This window comes from Myotis nattereri, assembly GCF_964212035.1.
Source record: "Myotis nattereri genome assembly, chromosome: 16".
Lineage (NCBI taxonomy): Eukaryota > Metazoa > Chordata > Mammalia > Chiroptera > Vespertilionidae > Myotis > Myotis nattereri.
In genome coordinates this window covers 47393072-47409070 of record NC_138091.1, presented here as the reverse complement: position 1 = coordinate 47409070, position 15999 = coordinate 47393072, and the positions used below count along the sequence as shown (strand labels likewise).

Here is a 15999-nt window from a genome sequence, read left to right as displayed (position 1 = left end):
GCCCCATGGGTTCTGCAAGTGTGGTTTCCGACCAACAGCAGCAGCAACGGCACTTGGGAACTTGTTAGAAATGCAAATCTCAGGCCCCTCCTCCAACTTAGAGAATCAGAAATTTTGGGGGTGGGACCAGCAAACCCTGCTTTAACAGGCCCTCTAGGTGATTCTGATTCTCACTTTAGTGTAAGAGCCACTGCCCTGCCATGAGGGGGGCCCTGGTTAACCTGGCTACTGTCTTATGGAGAGATAGGACCTTGCTTGCCCGGTGACAGGGGAGACAGAGCCCGTGCCCAGAAAATTCCCAGTCCAAGGGTGGCTCCTACGCTTCTCCCCGCCCAGCCAGCGCCTCTACAGGCCCCTCCCAGCGGGAGGCACCAGATGAGTTTCTCTGGAGGGGCTGGCAGCACTCAGGACCCCAGAGAACCTCGGTCCAAGTTCTCGCCACAGAAAGTCGGTTTGATGTGCTAATGAGGGCATCAATTATTGAGTTTTATTAGCATTCATTACAATAACAAGCGGGGGAGCAGAGGAGCCCCTGTGAATGCAGGAGGGTCTTTTAAAACTTACAGCCATTCACTCATCTCCCCTAGGTGGGGGAGAGGCAGGGGAGAGTAGGAGAGGAGCTGTGGTCTAGAGTGCAGGCCTTGGGCAAAGGCAAGCACCCGCCTCCTCCTCAGTGCCCCACCCACACCAGCGTCTACCCTAGTCACTGTCTCCCCAGAACAGGGCCAAACCCCAGCCCCTCACTGCCTCAGGCTACTCATGCTGGAGTTTGGATGGTCCGAAGGGGGCTCATGCAATGCACTGCCCTGACGATAGCCGCTCGGGCAGGGGGCTTTCTCGAGGATCTGGGTGGGAGGCTCCAGAGGTGGCAGAGGGAGTAGTGCAGGGATCCAAACATAATTTCTACATCACCCCTTTCTCTGTGCCTTTCCCCAGAGGTCCATGCGCCCCTCTCTGTCCACTCCAGGCCCATCTCCCTCTTCCTGTCCAGATGTGTGCCCAGGTGCAGCCCCTGTTCCAACCGCACCTTGGGGGAAGGAGAGGCGGGGCTGAGTGTGGGTGCGCCTACATAACCTCCCTCCACAGGCTCCCAGGAGCGGGTGAGGAGGCTGGGTGGGATGACTAAGAAGGGCAAGGTGGGCAGTGCCAGCTGCGCCCTCCCAACTGAGAGCAAAGCCAGAGACGCAGGCGAGGAGGGCCAGGGGGAAGTTACCTGTTGCAGAATGAGAGTGGGGGCGGGTGGCACCTGAGGCATCTCAGGTGGAGGCAGCTGGCACCTTGGTTGTGCCAGGCACCCTGCCAAGCTTATAGGAGCAAGGCTCATCTCTCATCTGGAAAAATCATACCTGTGTTGCTCTTGCCCCGATCAGTCTTCTCCCTCCCCCAGGAGCCTCTGCTTCTGAGATCTGATGGGACAGGGAGGGGGCATCTATCTTCCCTGGGGGTGGGGGCAGAGGATCGGGTGGGGTCAATGAGGGGTAGATAATGCCAGGCCATCTGCCCTGGTGGCTCCACTTGGAGCTTCGGGGTCTGTGCTCCTGTTCAGGAGCTGTCTTCCTTCTCGCCCCTCCTTGGGACACTTGGAGGCCACTGTCCTGGGTTGGGTGGGTGTGGACGAAGTAGTTGAGGAGGGAAGGGAGTCAGATGAGCTCACAGCTCTGCAGAGGATCAGGAATGTTAAGGATTGTCTTTACAAAGTAAGGTACATGCATACAAAAATTACCTGAGTCAGACGTAAGTGGCTCGCTATGGAGGGGGCCCTCAAGATGCAGGAGGGCAACTTAGAGGGGGAACGATGGGTACCCTGTCCTGCTGGCCCCTTTGGAACTGTCTCTAATGTCCAAGGCCTGATTCACGGAGTCTCTCCCCGTCAGTCCCTGAGGCAGTGGCTTCTTGTCATTCAGCACAAGGACAGCAAAACCGCCAGGTGGCAGGACAAGTGTCTTTCCAATGGTCCTCCAGGGAGTAAGGGCCAGTTCCTTCACCTTGACATGAATGAAGGTCAACCCTCAGCCACACCCTAGAGCCCACTCTCTCCCACCCGCCATACAGTCGGTCATGAGCCCTGTGCCGGAGGTTGGTCCCTGCGTCTGGCAGCCCACAGGGTTAGGAGATGGTGATGTTGATAGAAAAGAAGCTGGGAGCTGTGGAGTCAGGCAGATCTGGGCTTGAATTTCAGCTTTGCTACTCTTAGATTGGACAAGTGGCTATACCTCTCTAAGCCTCAACTCTTCTCTCTGAAATGGGGCTGAAAACGCCGGCTTCTGCAGGGTTGTGAGAGGGTTAAATGAGGGAATATGGGTAAAGCACCTGCTGATTCCCTGCCTCTTAGGTGGACACAAAGTAGGGGAGGGAAGAGACCTTGTCTCATGGGGGCACCCGGAGGGGCAAAGGGCAGCGTCCTGTGTAGGGACGGAGTGGGGGACTGAATGTGGAGGAGCCAGCAGTGTGAGTCCCCAACTTTGGGGCTGGGAGAGGCTTGAGAGGTGGTGTCCATGCAGCTGAGGGGGAAGCTACCCCTCCACTTGTCAACCCCTCCCTTACACAGGGCCTGCTGCCTCCCATGCCCATCCTGGGCAGGCAGCCAGGCAGGGAGCTGGACAAGTGCCCACTGTGCACTCAGAGGCCAAAAGATGGGCACCGTCCAGTTGGCAGAGGGAGAGGCAGCTGGCTCAGGAGGAGAGACGTCAGGGTGCCGACTGCTGGGGTCGTGTGCCCAAACGGTGTGTCCAAGATTGGCTGCCCTCCTGAGCTGTTCGCCTGGAGCTGGGAAGGGCCCCCTTCCTCCTCCCGCACTGGCCCTGCCATCTGAGTTACTGCAACTGGAGATTAATCTCAAAGGGGCATCAGGGACTTGCCCTTAGCCAGGCATGTGGCTGGTTCAGGGGCAGGTCTGGGGGCGGGCAGGAGAGTGGGAGAGCCCAGAGTAAGGCTGCAACTGGGTAGAACAGGAAGCGGGGAAACCGGTTTGTCATTTGGGCCTCTTTGGGTGGGGTGGGGTCTCCTCTCTCAACTCCCTGCCTGCCTGCCACTCTGCCTGGAGGCCTGCAGCGAAGAGGTGTACTGAGCCCCTTCCCTGATCAGCTAACCTGCTGTGGGGATGCTGATAAGGGGCAGGGAACTTAGCCTCCCTTCCCCTCCTCAAGAGAAGCTCAGAGAGAAGAAACAGGACAGAAAACCGGAGGGAGAGAGGGAGCCAGCAACCAAGACAGGAGGAGGGGCCGGTGCTGGTCCCAGTGGGAAAAGTCTGTGGACCTCACAGGTAGGCCAAGGTAGGAGGAAGGAGGGGGTAGGAGAACGGAGGGGATGGCAGAACGTCTGGGACTGGGACAGTGCTGGCTTCTGCAGGCTAAGGTGGAGGTGGCAATGGCGAGGCCAAGAGAAGTGTGAGAGGGGCAGGAGCTGAAGCGCCCTCCTTTGGGGTCCTACTTGACCGATGAGTCTACACACCTTACGACTAGCAGAGGCCGCTGCAGTTCCAGCAGATGCCTGCAGGAGGGGCCGCAACCCGAGTTGGGGGGCAAGGAGACAGCCCAGCAGGGGGCGCCGGGGGGACTAGGTTCCCGCGTCTAAGCGGCGGCGAAGGAAGGGGGGAGGGGAGCATCGGGCAGAGGCGGCCGGGGGTCCAGGCTCTCCATGCACAGCGCGGCTGTGGCTTTCGGAGGTCACCTTGGCTAAAGAGTGGCCCCCATTCCCGCCGCCCTGCCTCGCCTCCCCGAAAGCGTCTCCATCCCGAGGCGCGCGGGGGCTTGGAGCGCGAGAAGGCTCCAGTCCTCGGGGTGCGCCCCTTCCCCGGGCCGGCTCCAGGCCTGAGGGCTTGGCCTCTCTAGTGGCGCGAGGGAGGCCTGGGGTGGGCGAGGCAGGTGGAAAGGGGAGCGGACCGTGAGCGCGCCCTGCACCCCGGCCCCGCCGCGCGCCGCGGGTACCGCTCGAGGGCACGAGGCGCGGCGCCCCCTCCCCTCCCCGCTCCCTGCCACCCGGGCGGCCCTTTGTACGTTCCGGCCACACGCTCGTGCCCGCGCCGCGCGCGCTCCCGCCCGCAGTGACACACCCGCGCCGGCTCTCTCGCGCACTCACACACACACACACACACACGCACACACGCACACACGCACACACACTCGCTCTCGCACACTCGGTGACACGCCCGCGCGCGCGCGCACCCACACGCCCGGCCGCCGGCGCCCTCCCAGCTGGTCCACCCCGGCGGGGCCCGCGCCCCCGGCCTGCCCGCCTGGCACCGCGCCCCGAGGCTGGGGCAGAGCACGGAGCCCGCGAGGCGGCGAGAGGGCGAGCGCCAGGCAGGCCGGCCCGGGGCCCCCGCCCCCCGCGCCCCGCCCGATGGGGAACGCTCCGTCCCAAGGCATGTCCCTGTCTCTCTCCTCCCTAATGTGCCTCCATGCTTAAGTGGAAGGTATTTCTGTTTTCTTTGTGTGTTTTCCCCTCGGCCGGGGGCGGGGGCGGCGGCCGGGGCCGGGAGGCGGCGGCCGGCGGGGCGAGGGATGCTCCGGGCGCAGGTGTGTGTGTGTGGGGGGGGGGGGCAGGGGGGGAGCGGGCAGGGGACCGCGGCGCGCCCGGCTTGGGAAAAGGACCCGGACGAGCGGAGTGCTGGGACCAGAGAGGGGTTCAGGAATTGGCGAGGCTGGAGACGGGGGGCGGGGGGGGGGCGGGGGGGTCTCGTAAAGCCGGGGGAGGGGGCCCGAGGGGTTAAAATTTGGAGGGGTATGGGTGGAGGGGGCAGGGGAGGGGAGGGGAGGAGGGGGGATGGATGCTGAGGACAGTGGGGGAGGGGAGCGGACCATCCTAGATGGAGGAAGGGGAGGGTGAAAGGGAGGCGAAGGCACTGGAGAAGTCGGGGAGCAGCAAAGGCCTCTTCCTCCGGTCCCAGAACGGGGTGGGTGCACTTGGGTGGTGGTAGCGCTCTGAGCCCGTCCCCCAGGGAAGGAAGGGGACGAGTGCGTTCTGGTGTTGGCTGTGTTGCCAGGATACAAGCCTGCATTCCCCACCCCCACCCCCCTCACCTCGAGGCCCCAGCCCTGGAGACCTCGGGGCCGAGGCAGCAGTTGCAGAAACTGGGGACCGGCTCCCAGCTGAGCTGGCCGGTGGGGAGGGGCCGTGAGAGGGAGGGGCCGGGGAGGGACTATTTGCTCTTAAGCCCTTCCCCTGAAGAGGGCAGGGGAGGGCGCCCCCAGCTGGGCAGAGCATCTAGGGTTAGTGTGGAGTTAGGAACCGCTGGAGGCGGAGGGGCAGAGGGCGGGGCTGGGGAGGGACGCGCCGTGGCTCCCCCTCCCCTCCCACGCACCCCCCTGCTACGTCAGAAGCTCCCGGACCAGCTCCGAGTCCTGTCGGTGGGGGCAGCAGGATGCTGGTGGAAGCCGAGGGGGCCGGCCGGGTGCCTCCGCAGCTCGGCTGGCAGGGCCCAGCGCGGTGTGTGCGGCTGCCGGTGCGAGCACCCCCGCCCCAACCCTCCCCATGCAGCCCTGGCAGTGCCTGCGGCGCTTTGCCCTGGCCTGGTGGGAGCGGACAGCTGAGGGCAGCTCCCGATCTCCCAGGGAGGAGGCCGGACCGAAGGACCCCGGGGGCCGAAGGGAGCCAGGTGAGCAGGAGCAGCGATGGTGCAAGGATGGGGTCCCGGACTGCCTTTCGCTCTCCCCCAAGACTGTGAAACCAGGAGGTCTGGCAGCCCCCAACTTGAAGGGAAGAGGGTTCCCTGAGCTGAGGGTTCCTGGCTGAAGCCTTTCAGAAGATGTTTGGGAACCAGAGGAGGGCTGGGAGTGGGGAGTAGCTGACCAGACGGACTTTCAGGCTGCGGGTCTGAATGTGTTTTTGGCGTGGGGTTCGAGCACTTGGGACTGTGTGTGCAACTGTGGATATCTTGGTCTGGGTGACCTTGAGCCAGCGGCTTTGCTGCCTAACCCCGTGCCTCAGTTTCCCTCCTTCCCTCCCGCATCTCTGTCGGCGATCTTAAAGAACTGATGATGCATTCGATGGAGACTGACACCGTGAAAACATAAGGCTCTGTCATGATTGGCGGCGGCTGTGCCGGTGGTGGTTTCTGGCGAGGGTGTGCGTTTGTAGGTACGCGGAGGGCGGTTATGGTTTTGGTGCGAGGGTTTTGGCTGTTTTCTGGCTGGTGTTGGGGCTCCTGTGGGCAAGTGTCTGGACCGGCATTCACCTAGGAAGGAGGCTCCAGGCAAGCTGAGAGCTGTTGGGGGCAGACACTTAGCTGATGGCCTGGTGTCAACGCCAGGGATGGGGGTGAGGGCTGTGGGCCTCCGGGGAGGGAGGGGCTTCCAAGAATAAGACCCCCCCACACACACCCCAGACTGCCTGGCACCCAAGCACTGCTGGCAGCGAGTGCAAAGGCTTTGCCCTGGCTTCCTGCCACCCCTCCTTGGGGACAAGAGGGTCTTTGTCTAGGGCCCCCACAGCCCTGCTGCTTCCATCCTCACCATGATGGTCCATTATCATGATGACCCGGGGGCTGGGATGGGGACTCGGGTCCCCCATGTGCTCTGGGGTCTGGAAGAAGCAACTGTGGTCCTCAGGCTGTGCTGAGTCTTAGGGGGAGCTCCCCTAGGGGAAGGGTCCCTGGGATTGAGATGCCCCAACTCCAGGCTTGCTGCTTGCTTTGTAGCCTAATGTGGGGGTTCTGGGGTCTTCAAGACCTGACTCCAGGTTCCTTAAAGATTCACAGGAAACGGGGCTGGGTGCTGGGATGCAGAGCTCGGATGCGCTCTCTCTCTCTCTCTCTCTCTCTCTCTCTCTCTCTCTCTGGCCAGGAATCCATCCTGGAAAAAGGGTTTAATTGGAACAGTGGTTCTCAACCTTCCTAATGCTGCGACCCTTTAATACAGTTCCTCATGTTGTGGTGACCTCCAACCATAAAATTATTTTCGTTGCTACTTCATAACTGTAATGTTGCTACTGTTATGAATCGTCATGTAAATATCTGATATGCAGGATGTATTTTCATTGTTACAAATTGAACATAATTAAAACATAGTGATTAATCACAAAAACAATATGTAATTATATATGTGTTTTCCGATGGTCTTAGGCGACCCCTGTGAAAGGGTCGTTCGACTCCCAAAGGGGTCGCAACCCACAGGTTGAGAACTGCTGCATTAGAACCATTGATTCCTTCTTTGGCTTCAGGCATTGACCTCAATGGTGTGGTTAGAGTTGGGGGGGGGTGGCAGGGATTGGGGTGTCGCTGGCCATCTGCCCAATGCCAACCTTGGCTTTCTCTGACAAAGCTAAGCTTAGGAGGGGAGCGTTTTTTGAAGTAGCAGGTTTATTTTAGCCCCACCCCCACCCCAGGTTAGGTCTTGGGAAAAGAAGGCAGGTGGAGTTGAGGATTTGTCCGGAGGGAGCTATCTGGGGTTCCAGGATCATCCCGAGTAGTGGGCCTGGAGCTCAGGAGGGGCAGCTGTGGTTGGGAGGGCTTCTAGGAGGGGGAGTCAGGAGGCGACGGAGGGGTCTGTGGGGGTGGGGCAGGCAGACAGTTCAGGGGAAGGATCTGGGGAGGAATCTAGGGCTTGCCACAAAAGCTTCTCTTTCTAGGAATCCCAAGCACTTATCTCCTCCGAGCCCTGGCAAGCAGATCTGATTTCCTCCTCCTTGTGTCCTCGAGGTCCAGAGAGGGGCAGAGACTGTCTCTGAGGCCGAGCGGCCCTGGGCCTGGCCTTGGAGCCCGCTGCCCGGCCAAGTGGCCCTTGCCTAGGCACGAGGCTGAGGGTGAGGCTCCTGGCAGCTTCGGATCTGGGCTCTGGGCTTAGTGGGAGTTGGGGGACAGATTGTGTCCCCCAGGCTCTGGCTGCCTGCCGTGAGTGGGCCAGTGCAGGTGCCGGCTCCAGTGAGCCGCGGAGATGCTCTTTGAAGATTCCCTTGTTGACTTCCTAGGGCCTATTGGAGCAAAGATAATAAAAATCTGGCCGTCAGCGGTTTGAGGGCTGCGCTCGCTTCCCTTCTTTCATGCCCAGCTCTGAAAAGCAGAGATGAAGGCTTTGGATTTGGCGAGGAAGCAGGCTTGCCTGTCCTCCCCCTCCCCCCCTCCCAGCCCTGGGAGGGGGGAGGGAGGGAGGAGAAAGGGAGGGATAGAAAGAGGGAGGGAAGAAGGCAGAGGAGGGAGGACTGATTTCCTGGCAGCCTGGAGAGTTGCTGGGGAGGTGGGCAGAGGGGCAGGGGCATGGTCCCCAACTCCTGCCAGAAAGCCCCAGGCCTCCATGGGGTTCCTGTGCCCCATATCCAGGCTCCAGCTTTGTCCTTTGGTTCGGAGGCTGGGAGCCCTCCCCTCGCTGCTCCGCTGCTCCCACCGTCCCCTCCATGCCCCTCAGTCTCCCCGACTTCCTTCCTCATGACCTCCCCTCCCTCTGCCCCTGTTTCTCCTGTTCTGCCCTTCATGCTTTCTCCCCCCTGTCTCCCCCTCTGCTCCTCAGTCTCCCCTTTTTCTTTCAGTCTGGCTCCTCCCATCTGTCTGTCTTCCTTTCCCCAGCCTGGGTCCTGCTTTCTAGGACTGTCTGGAAGGTTGAGAAACCAAGCTGGGGGGTGGGGGGTGGGAAGGCGGCAGCAGCTAAGGAAGGGCCTGGGTTCATTGTGGTCTGTCAGGTGCCATGGTCATCAGAGTCCAGGCGGAAGGGGCTGCTGGGCACTTAGGCATGCGTGTGTAGTAAGGGTGTCATCCCCTCCCCACACCACAGCAGGCACCTTGCCCTGACATTGGGCTGCAGACGCTCCAGTCCGGCTGCCTTCTGCTGCTTGGCTGCAGGAAAACAGTGCCTCCGGCTCTGGCCCCTCCACCCGTCTGGTCACCCACTCTCCCGGGCATCTCTGCCCTCTGTTCCCCTCACACTCACTACCCCATCTCCAGGCTCAGAGGCAGGAAGGTGGGGTTTTGATAGGCCTCCTTGGAGCCCCATCGAGACCCTGTGCTCCCTTTGCCACCTTGTAAACCCCCCACAGGAAAGATAAGGCGGCCATGGAAAGAGCACTGGACTGAGTAAAGCCCTCATTAGGCTCCTTCCTCATTGCCCAAATGTCTGAATGACCTTGAGCAAGTCCCTTCCTGGTGGGGCCTCTGTTCCTCACCTGTGAATGGAGGAGGAGGTATGGGCTGGATCACCTTCAAGGTCTCTTCTGACATTCCACCCGGAGTCGTGTCTCTCTTCTGGGTGATTTGCATATGCTTTGCATATCTTAATGATGCCTGCTTGAAGGGTGAGGGTGCCACCCACAGGGACCAGAGTCCCACCCACCATTCCCATTCCCCTTGCCCATTGGCCCATGCTTTCCCTGCTTGACTCTCCCAATGGGAGACTGAGTGTGGGAGAAACCCTTCTTCTGGGAATGGTCAGAAGCTGAGGCCTGAGCATTCCCTGGGGAGGTGGGTCTGGCCCCTGTGTTCCAGCCGTGCTGGAGGCTGGATGGGGGAAAACCCTAGTGGAGGGGACCCCTGCCCTCGTCCAAACAGGAAAGCCAAGTGGTGTGTAAATTCACTCAAGGTGCCCATGGCTACCATAGGGTGTGTAGAAACCCATGAGGCTGGCAGGTGGGCTTGGGAGTCTCCCTTCTGTACCAGGAGGCCTGAGTACCCTCTGGATGCCAGGAGCTGAGCGAGGTGTGAGAGCTCATCCTCTGGCTTCAGCTCCCACCCACAGCCCAGGGCCAGTCCTGCGGCCTTGCGCCCCTGCCGACTTCTGCTCAGCCCCCTGGGCTCTGGGCAGGTGTGGGTTGGAGCTTGGACCTAAGAGACGGTCAGTGAGAGAGAACTAGATCTTTGCATCTCTGGGTCCTGCCTAGTTACCACCCTGCAAAGGTCACAGATGTCATCAGGGAAGGAGGGAGGGGAGTACCTGCTGCTCTCAGCTCTTCCCCCACCTCCGTTGGCCCAGCCTGATCTCCTGGGGCCTGTCCTCTGGGCCTCCTCCCAGCCACCTGGCATGTGCTCTATCTGTGTCTGGCCTAGGCCAGTGCCCTGATCCCAGCCTCTAGTCCTGCCTCAGTGCCCCTTCACCCCTCTAATGCCCATCACAACACTGGGGTAAAGGCTGATGCCTGGAGGAGATAATGTGGGGCCACTGAGTAATGGTGGGAATTTCTAAAGACAGGAGCCAAAATGCCCTTCACCGCCAAGGAGAACTGGGCCTGAGGAAATGCAGCCAGAGGGATCAGGTTAGATTTAGTCTCAGGGAGGGACTGTCCCAGGGGAAGATTAGTTTCATGCCATGGAATTGTTGTGAAAGTTAAATGAAATAATAGGTGAAAATGTCCGGCACAGTGCCTGACACATAATAAACACTCAATAATTGGTGTGGGTGTGGGAACAGATGTCTCTAAACTCAGAGAAGACCCTCCCCTGAGCCTGAGATTTAGGATTCTCCGGGGGGTGAGGAGTCAGAGGGACCATTCCCAGAAGAGCGGTTTCTCCCACACTCCGTCTTCGGCTCCTCACTGCACCCCTCATGCCCCACGCGTGCACTGGGCTCAGGGCGCAGCCACCCTGGGACACCCTGCCCTCGTCCTCTGTGCTGCTGCTGGGCAAACACAAGGGTTTGGAGGCTGAGGAAACCTGTTCTTCTCTCCCTCCCCCATCTGTGCACAGGACAGCTTGAGAGGAAGCAGGCCCACGCTGCAGTCGGAGGCATGGAGGTTAGAGAGGAAGGAACATCTCCTGGTGGCTGTGGTGTGTGAAGGGCGGCCGTGCGAAGGGTGGCTGCTTTGGGGTGGGGAGCTCTGGTGGTATTTTTGCATCTTTTCCCTCGATGTTGGGTGTGTATGAGCATGAGTAGGCTAGGGGCAGGTGGTTGGTTGGCATGACCTTTGACCTGAGTAGGCTAGGGGCAGGGGACTGGTTGGCATGACCTTTGAGATGACCCGAGGAGCTCGGCTGAACCTCTCGTGGCTGTTGCTGTTGGCAGAGTGCAAGGAGTCATGACGGAGAGGGGTTTGGAGCTACGGGGGGAACGATGGGGACAGGGAAGTCACTCTTGGATCCCCAAGGGCGGAGAGGTGAAGGGCACGTAAAGAGAAAGCGTCGGACTGGCGTCAGCGTGCCCGCCTCCCCTCCTGCTGTCACACGGGGGAAGTTAGTTGGGCCCCCGTCTTCAGTGTCCTTGGTGTGAGAGGAGAAGGTGGAACTGGAGAGTCTCGAAAGCCCCTTCCAGCTGTCACAGGTCGTACCCACCTCCTCTCCCCTGAGATAATACATGCCTGTCCACACAGAGGGTGGGAATAATATTTCCCAGCTCCAGCTGAAGCAGGAAAAATGGAAATTTGGCCCCAGAGAATATTGATGCACGCACACGCGCGCACACACACACACACACCCTACAAACAGTCCCTCCTGCTCCAAAGGCATACCTTGCCTAAATCTGTCCTCTCAGCCTGGAGGAAAGAGAAGGGAGTGGCTATAGGATTCAGCTATCATCTGAACATAAACTAGCTGTTTTCCTCCCAGCCCTGCAGAACTACCTTGTCACACTCCATTCCAGCCAGCAGCGATGATCCAGTCCGCATTTTATTCCACGGAGGCACCTCCAGCCGGTGGCTCATCTCCCCGACAGCCTCTCCCTGGTTCCTGGGAGCCTCAGCCACCTGGCCCAGTGGCCTGCATGTCCCGGTGTGGAGTCCCGTAAGATCGGGAAGGAGTTGGGGTTTCACATGCCTGCCTTCTTCGCCTCTACAAACATCCCCATGCCTGGACACGGGCTTCTTTTTCTCCCCGGCCACAGAGCATGCTAGAGGCCCAGACACAGGGGCCCCCAGGGGAGCCCCCAGACACAGAGACCCCACGGAGAGGCCCTAGCTACGGAGGCTTGTACAGAGCATAGGAGGTGGAGGGGCTGTTCCACCCACCCCCGGTGTGAGATCATCGCAGACACATGGGTCCCCGGCAGCATCACCCCAGGCACCCACATCTGCCTCGTTGGGGAAGAATTAAGGATCCCTGCTCCTTGGGCAGGCGTCCTGAGGCCCTTGCAGACATGCCCAGCCTCTCTGCCTGCTGTCCTGGCGGTTCCCTGCCTACTCGGTCCCGCCCAGTGGCAGGCTGGCTTGATGGATCCCCATTCTTGTCCCAACCTCTTAAGTTGGAAGTTAGGGCTCTGAGGAAAGGTGAGGGATCTTAGGACTTGCCAGCCCCCGACTTGTTAAGCTCTCCCTCACCAAGATGCTCAGGGGGTTTCTGGATGTCAAAACAAGAAGGCCTTTGAGGGGCTTCCTGAGCCTCTGCCATGTTGGAGGAGGGGGAGCAGGAGAGGGGCTCCTGGAGAGCCAGAAGTCACTGGACGATGGAGCTCAGGAAATCCGGGACCCACTTCTCCTGAACCCAACAGCTCGCCTCCTTCCCTTGGTCTCTGGCCCATCAGCAGCTCTGGGTTAGAATCCTCCGCCTCCTGCCCCTACAACGAAGCAGAAAGATACTGAAGCAAAGCCTTCACTGCCACTTTATTGTCCTTAAGAAACAGTTTATAGGGAAGCATGGGACGGAAAGAAGGTAGACTTTAAGCAGAACTTCCCAGAGGGCACCGAATGGGAGACAGCCAAGACTGGGGAGAATGGATGGGAGGCAGTTTAGCTCAGTGGTCAAGAGCTCAGGTTCTGGAGCCAGACAGGTCCGGGCTGGGAAGCCCTGGCTCACTCCACCTCTCTGAAGCTCTGTGTCCTCATCTGTACATTGGGGCTGATCACAGCGGTTTCCTCGCTGGGCGGGAACCAGGATTAAATGAGGTGCCACAGGCCCAGTTCCTGGCACATGGTAAACCTTCAGTAAGTACTAATTTCTCTGTCTTCATCTTCCTCCTCTCTATCCAATTGAATGATTGAATGGGAGACCATTCTTCCTGGAGGAATGGGCTTATGTGAGAAAACGAGATTTGGGTTTTAGATCTCAGCCTGTCTGGGGCTAGGCCCCTGGGCCTGCCAATTACTGCTGGAGGTGAGAAGGAATCTAGCCCCGCTCCCCTCCTTGAGTCTTCACTCTCCCCTATCCGGTGGCCCTCTGCCCACGCCCCACTCGCAACCCCCACTGCCGCACCCAGGAAGCCCTCTGGGGCTAGACGTGTTAGTTCGCATTCTTGATTTCTTCCCCTAGTCAATGTCTCAACATCTGGATACGACAGTTGTTTCTCCCTGGGACGCCTGCGTCTTGGGTAATCGGTGGGAAAATTGGAACCATGAGATTGGCAGGGGGCTCTGCAAATGCTGGCAGCCAGACGTGATGTGGGTATGGATGGGTCTGGGTCAGCCAAGTGTAACCCAAAAGGATGCCCGGGCTACAGTATCTCCAGGCAGGATTGGTCTTAATGCTTCGTGCCCCGGGATCAGAGGCAACAGACAGATATAGGAGTTCTCCCCGCGGATGCCTGAGACTACGGATAGTACCAAACCCTATATATATTATGTTTTTTTGCTTCTTATCCATACCTATGATAAAGTTCAATTTATAAATTAGGCACAGTGAGAAATGAACCATAATAACTAATAATAAAACATAATGACACCCTGAAAAAGTCATCGTGGGAATGACTCTGGGGCCTTTATGAAGTAAAATAAGGGTTACTTGTGCGCAAGCTCTGCGATACGGGGGGACGGTGGATCTGATACCGAGACTGCCGCTGACCGGAGGGGAGCGTACACAGTGGCAACGCTGGACAAAGGGGTGATTCACGTCTTAGGTGGGACAGACAGGAGGGTTCGAATTTTCCATGGAGTATTTTCAGACTGCAGTTGACCACCGGTAACTGAAACTGCAGAAAGTGAAGCCGGGAATCAGGGGTGACTCTTGCAGCTCGAGGGAGGGAGAGGACAGTTAGAAAGGACCCCCCTGGAGGGCGAGAAGAGGCAGTTTGAGGGTCAGGCGGGTGTAGAGCAAAGTGAGATACAGGGTTCCCGGCAGTGTGGGGCAGGGGTGCCGTTTCCTGCACGGCCCCGCACAGTGTGTGCCTGCGTGTTGGGTGTGAAATAAAGGCCTTTTCTGTCACAGTCGCGGGGGGGGACCCTCCCCAGGGCTAGGGGCTGAGTGGGGCAGACGGGGGTCCCGGGCTGGGAGAGGCTTGTGAGCGGAGCAAGGACAGCAGGCCGCCCTGACCCTGCACCCACCCACCTTCCGGAACAGGGTGACGTTGGCGGGGGAGGCAGAGGAGCCCTCCAAGGTGCTGTCATTTAGGGTCTAGTGTGGGCATCCCAGGAGAGCGTCTGTCCCATTTCTGGGAGGAGACCCAGCGTGTAGGCTGTCTGTCCTGGGGACCTCATTCTGGGGGCCCTGTGTTTTCTGTGTTGTCCTGCTGTCTGTCCTCCTGTCTGTCTCCCACCAGTGTCGGCCCCCTCAGCCCCTGTTCTTCCTCCAACACCCAATTTCTAGTCTGCCTTTCCCCTCAGCCCCCAGGGATGCCAAAGGGACTGCCCATAAGGCTCTGCCTGGCTCTCCCAGTCCCCATGGCCCCCATGGCCCAAGGCCCCTGCCCAGCCCCTTCCTCTCTCCAACGCCTCTCCCCCAGCTCTGGGCATTCATTCACGACTTTCCTCCTTTCCTGTCCCTCACCCAGGGCTCCAGCGTGCAGCGGGAGGGAAGTCTCCAGGACTCTGCTCCCTCTGTTTAAAGTCTCCAGGTGCGTAAGCCAGGAGGGAGGCCTCCCCCACCCTTCCACCCCCACTGCCCCTCAGCCAGGTGCCCCTCCCCAGCCTAGAGGCCAGAAGTGGGGGAGGGGGCCATCCCTGGTGGGCCAGACCTTCGCCAGGGGAGGGGACAGCAGAGACCTGACCCTGGGGAGGGCACCTGGCCTGGTAGAGAATGTGTCCGTGTGCATGTGTGCGCAGGTGAGTTAGCGTGTGTGGCATAGCTTCCCTGTAATGGGGGAGGGCAGAGGAGACAGGATCCCTCTGCCGAGGGGACTGGTGGCCTTGGGGGAGGGAGTCAGGAGCAAGGGGCCCTTCTCTGGAGGGGAAGGAAGCCCATGGTCCAGCCATGGCCAGAAGGCAGGGGATGGGAGGAGCTGGGAGCTCGTCTGACCTCTGTACGTCTTTGTTCAGTGTATAGATACTTGTGAACCTGAGATCTCATTTCATTTCTTCAGTCCTTCGTTCATTCCTTCATTTATTCATCCACTCATTCATTCAAAAAAGAACTACTGAATGCCTTCTCTGTGCCAGGCACTGGGCTAGGCTCAGAGCCCAACAGTGGCCAATAGAATTTAAGGGGTTGTCTGCATTCACCAGCTGTGGGGCCTGGGCCTGTGGCCTGGCCAGCTGACTGTAGAGTGCCCGCCCCATCCCAGGGCCATGACTCTATGTCCACTGATGCCCCACCCGCCCCTGCTCCCTCTGCTGGCGGATGCTCTGTACCTTGTGTCCTCGTAGAGTGTCCGTGACCCAATGACACCCCTCTCGTAGTGTGCCCACCCCCAAGCAAGAAGACCAAGTTCCCCTCAAGTCCATGGTGACCCTGGGGACTATGGGCAGCATTGCTGGGCCAGGACTGAGGCCACGTCAGAGGGCCTCTGAGAGCCCAGGCTGGGGGAGGGAGAATGGGCAGGGAGCCCACCCCCCACTTCTGTGCCAGGACCAGCCACCTGGAGTCCTGGACTTGGGAGTCAGCCTGACCTGGGCTCCAAACCTCATTAAAGCCCTTTCCTCGCTGTGTGGCCTGGGGCAGACCGCTGTCCCTTTCTGAGCCTCCATGCTCTTGCCGTAAATGGTGCAAGGACACCTACCAGGCTCATTGCTCGGAGGAAAGGAAAAGCAGTGGCCAGTCCAGAGCCTGGCCCGCGGCAGGGCCTGCCCAATGGCTGGTTCCCTTTCTGTCCCTCCTCCCTGGCCCTGGCCTGCCCCGGGGCTGGGCAGGCGGTGCCCTGGGTACTGTGCGGGCGCTGCCCTGCCCCCACTTTGGGAGAGGGGCTGCAGAACCCCGTCTTGGCGGTTTCTGACTCCATGTCCTCCAGGTCTTGTCGGCTCCCTGCAGGATGCTCTGGCCCCAATCCGGGCAGGCAGCCTGGGGAGGCA

At 59.8% G+C, this 15999-nt stretch overlaps 1 protein-coding gene across 2 annotated transcripts in view; it reads left to right on the top strand.

Annotated features, from left to right (window-relative positions):
• Positions 1-5472: 5472 nt before the first annotated feature.
• The window catches only part of SRCIN1 (SRC kinase signaling inhibitor 1), a gene marked incomplete at its 5' end in the record, with an annotated part of 66578 nt that continues 56051 nt past the window's right edge, over positions 5473-15999 (top strand). The window contains 2 exons of one of the 2 annotated variants that reach the window (XM_081109626.1): positions 5473-5596; positions 14547-14609. In XM_081109626.1, coding sequence (XP_080965752.1) covers positions 5473-5596; positions 14547-14609 — 187 coding nt within the window. The remainder of the gene's footprint in view (positions 5597-14546; positions 14610-15999) is intronic. The other variant, XM_081109627.1, reaches the window with a different exon arrangement.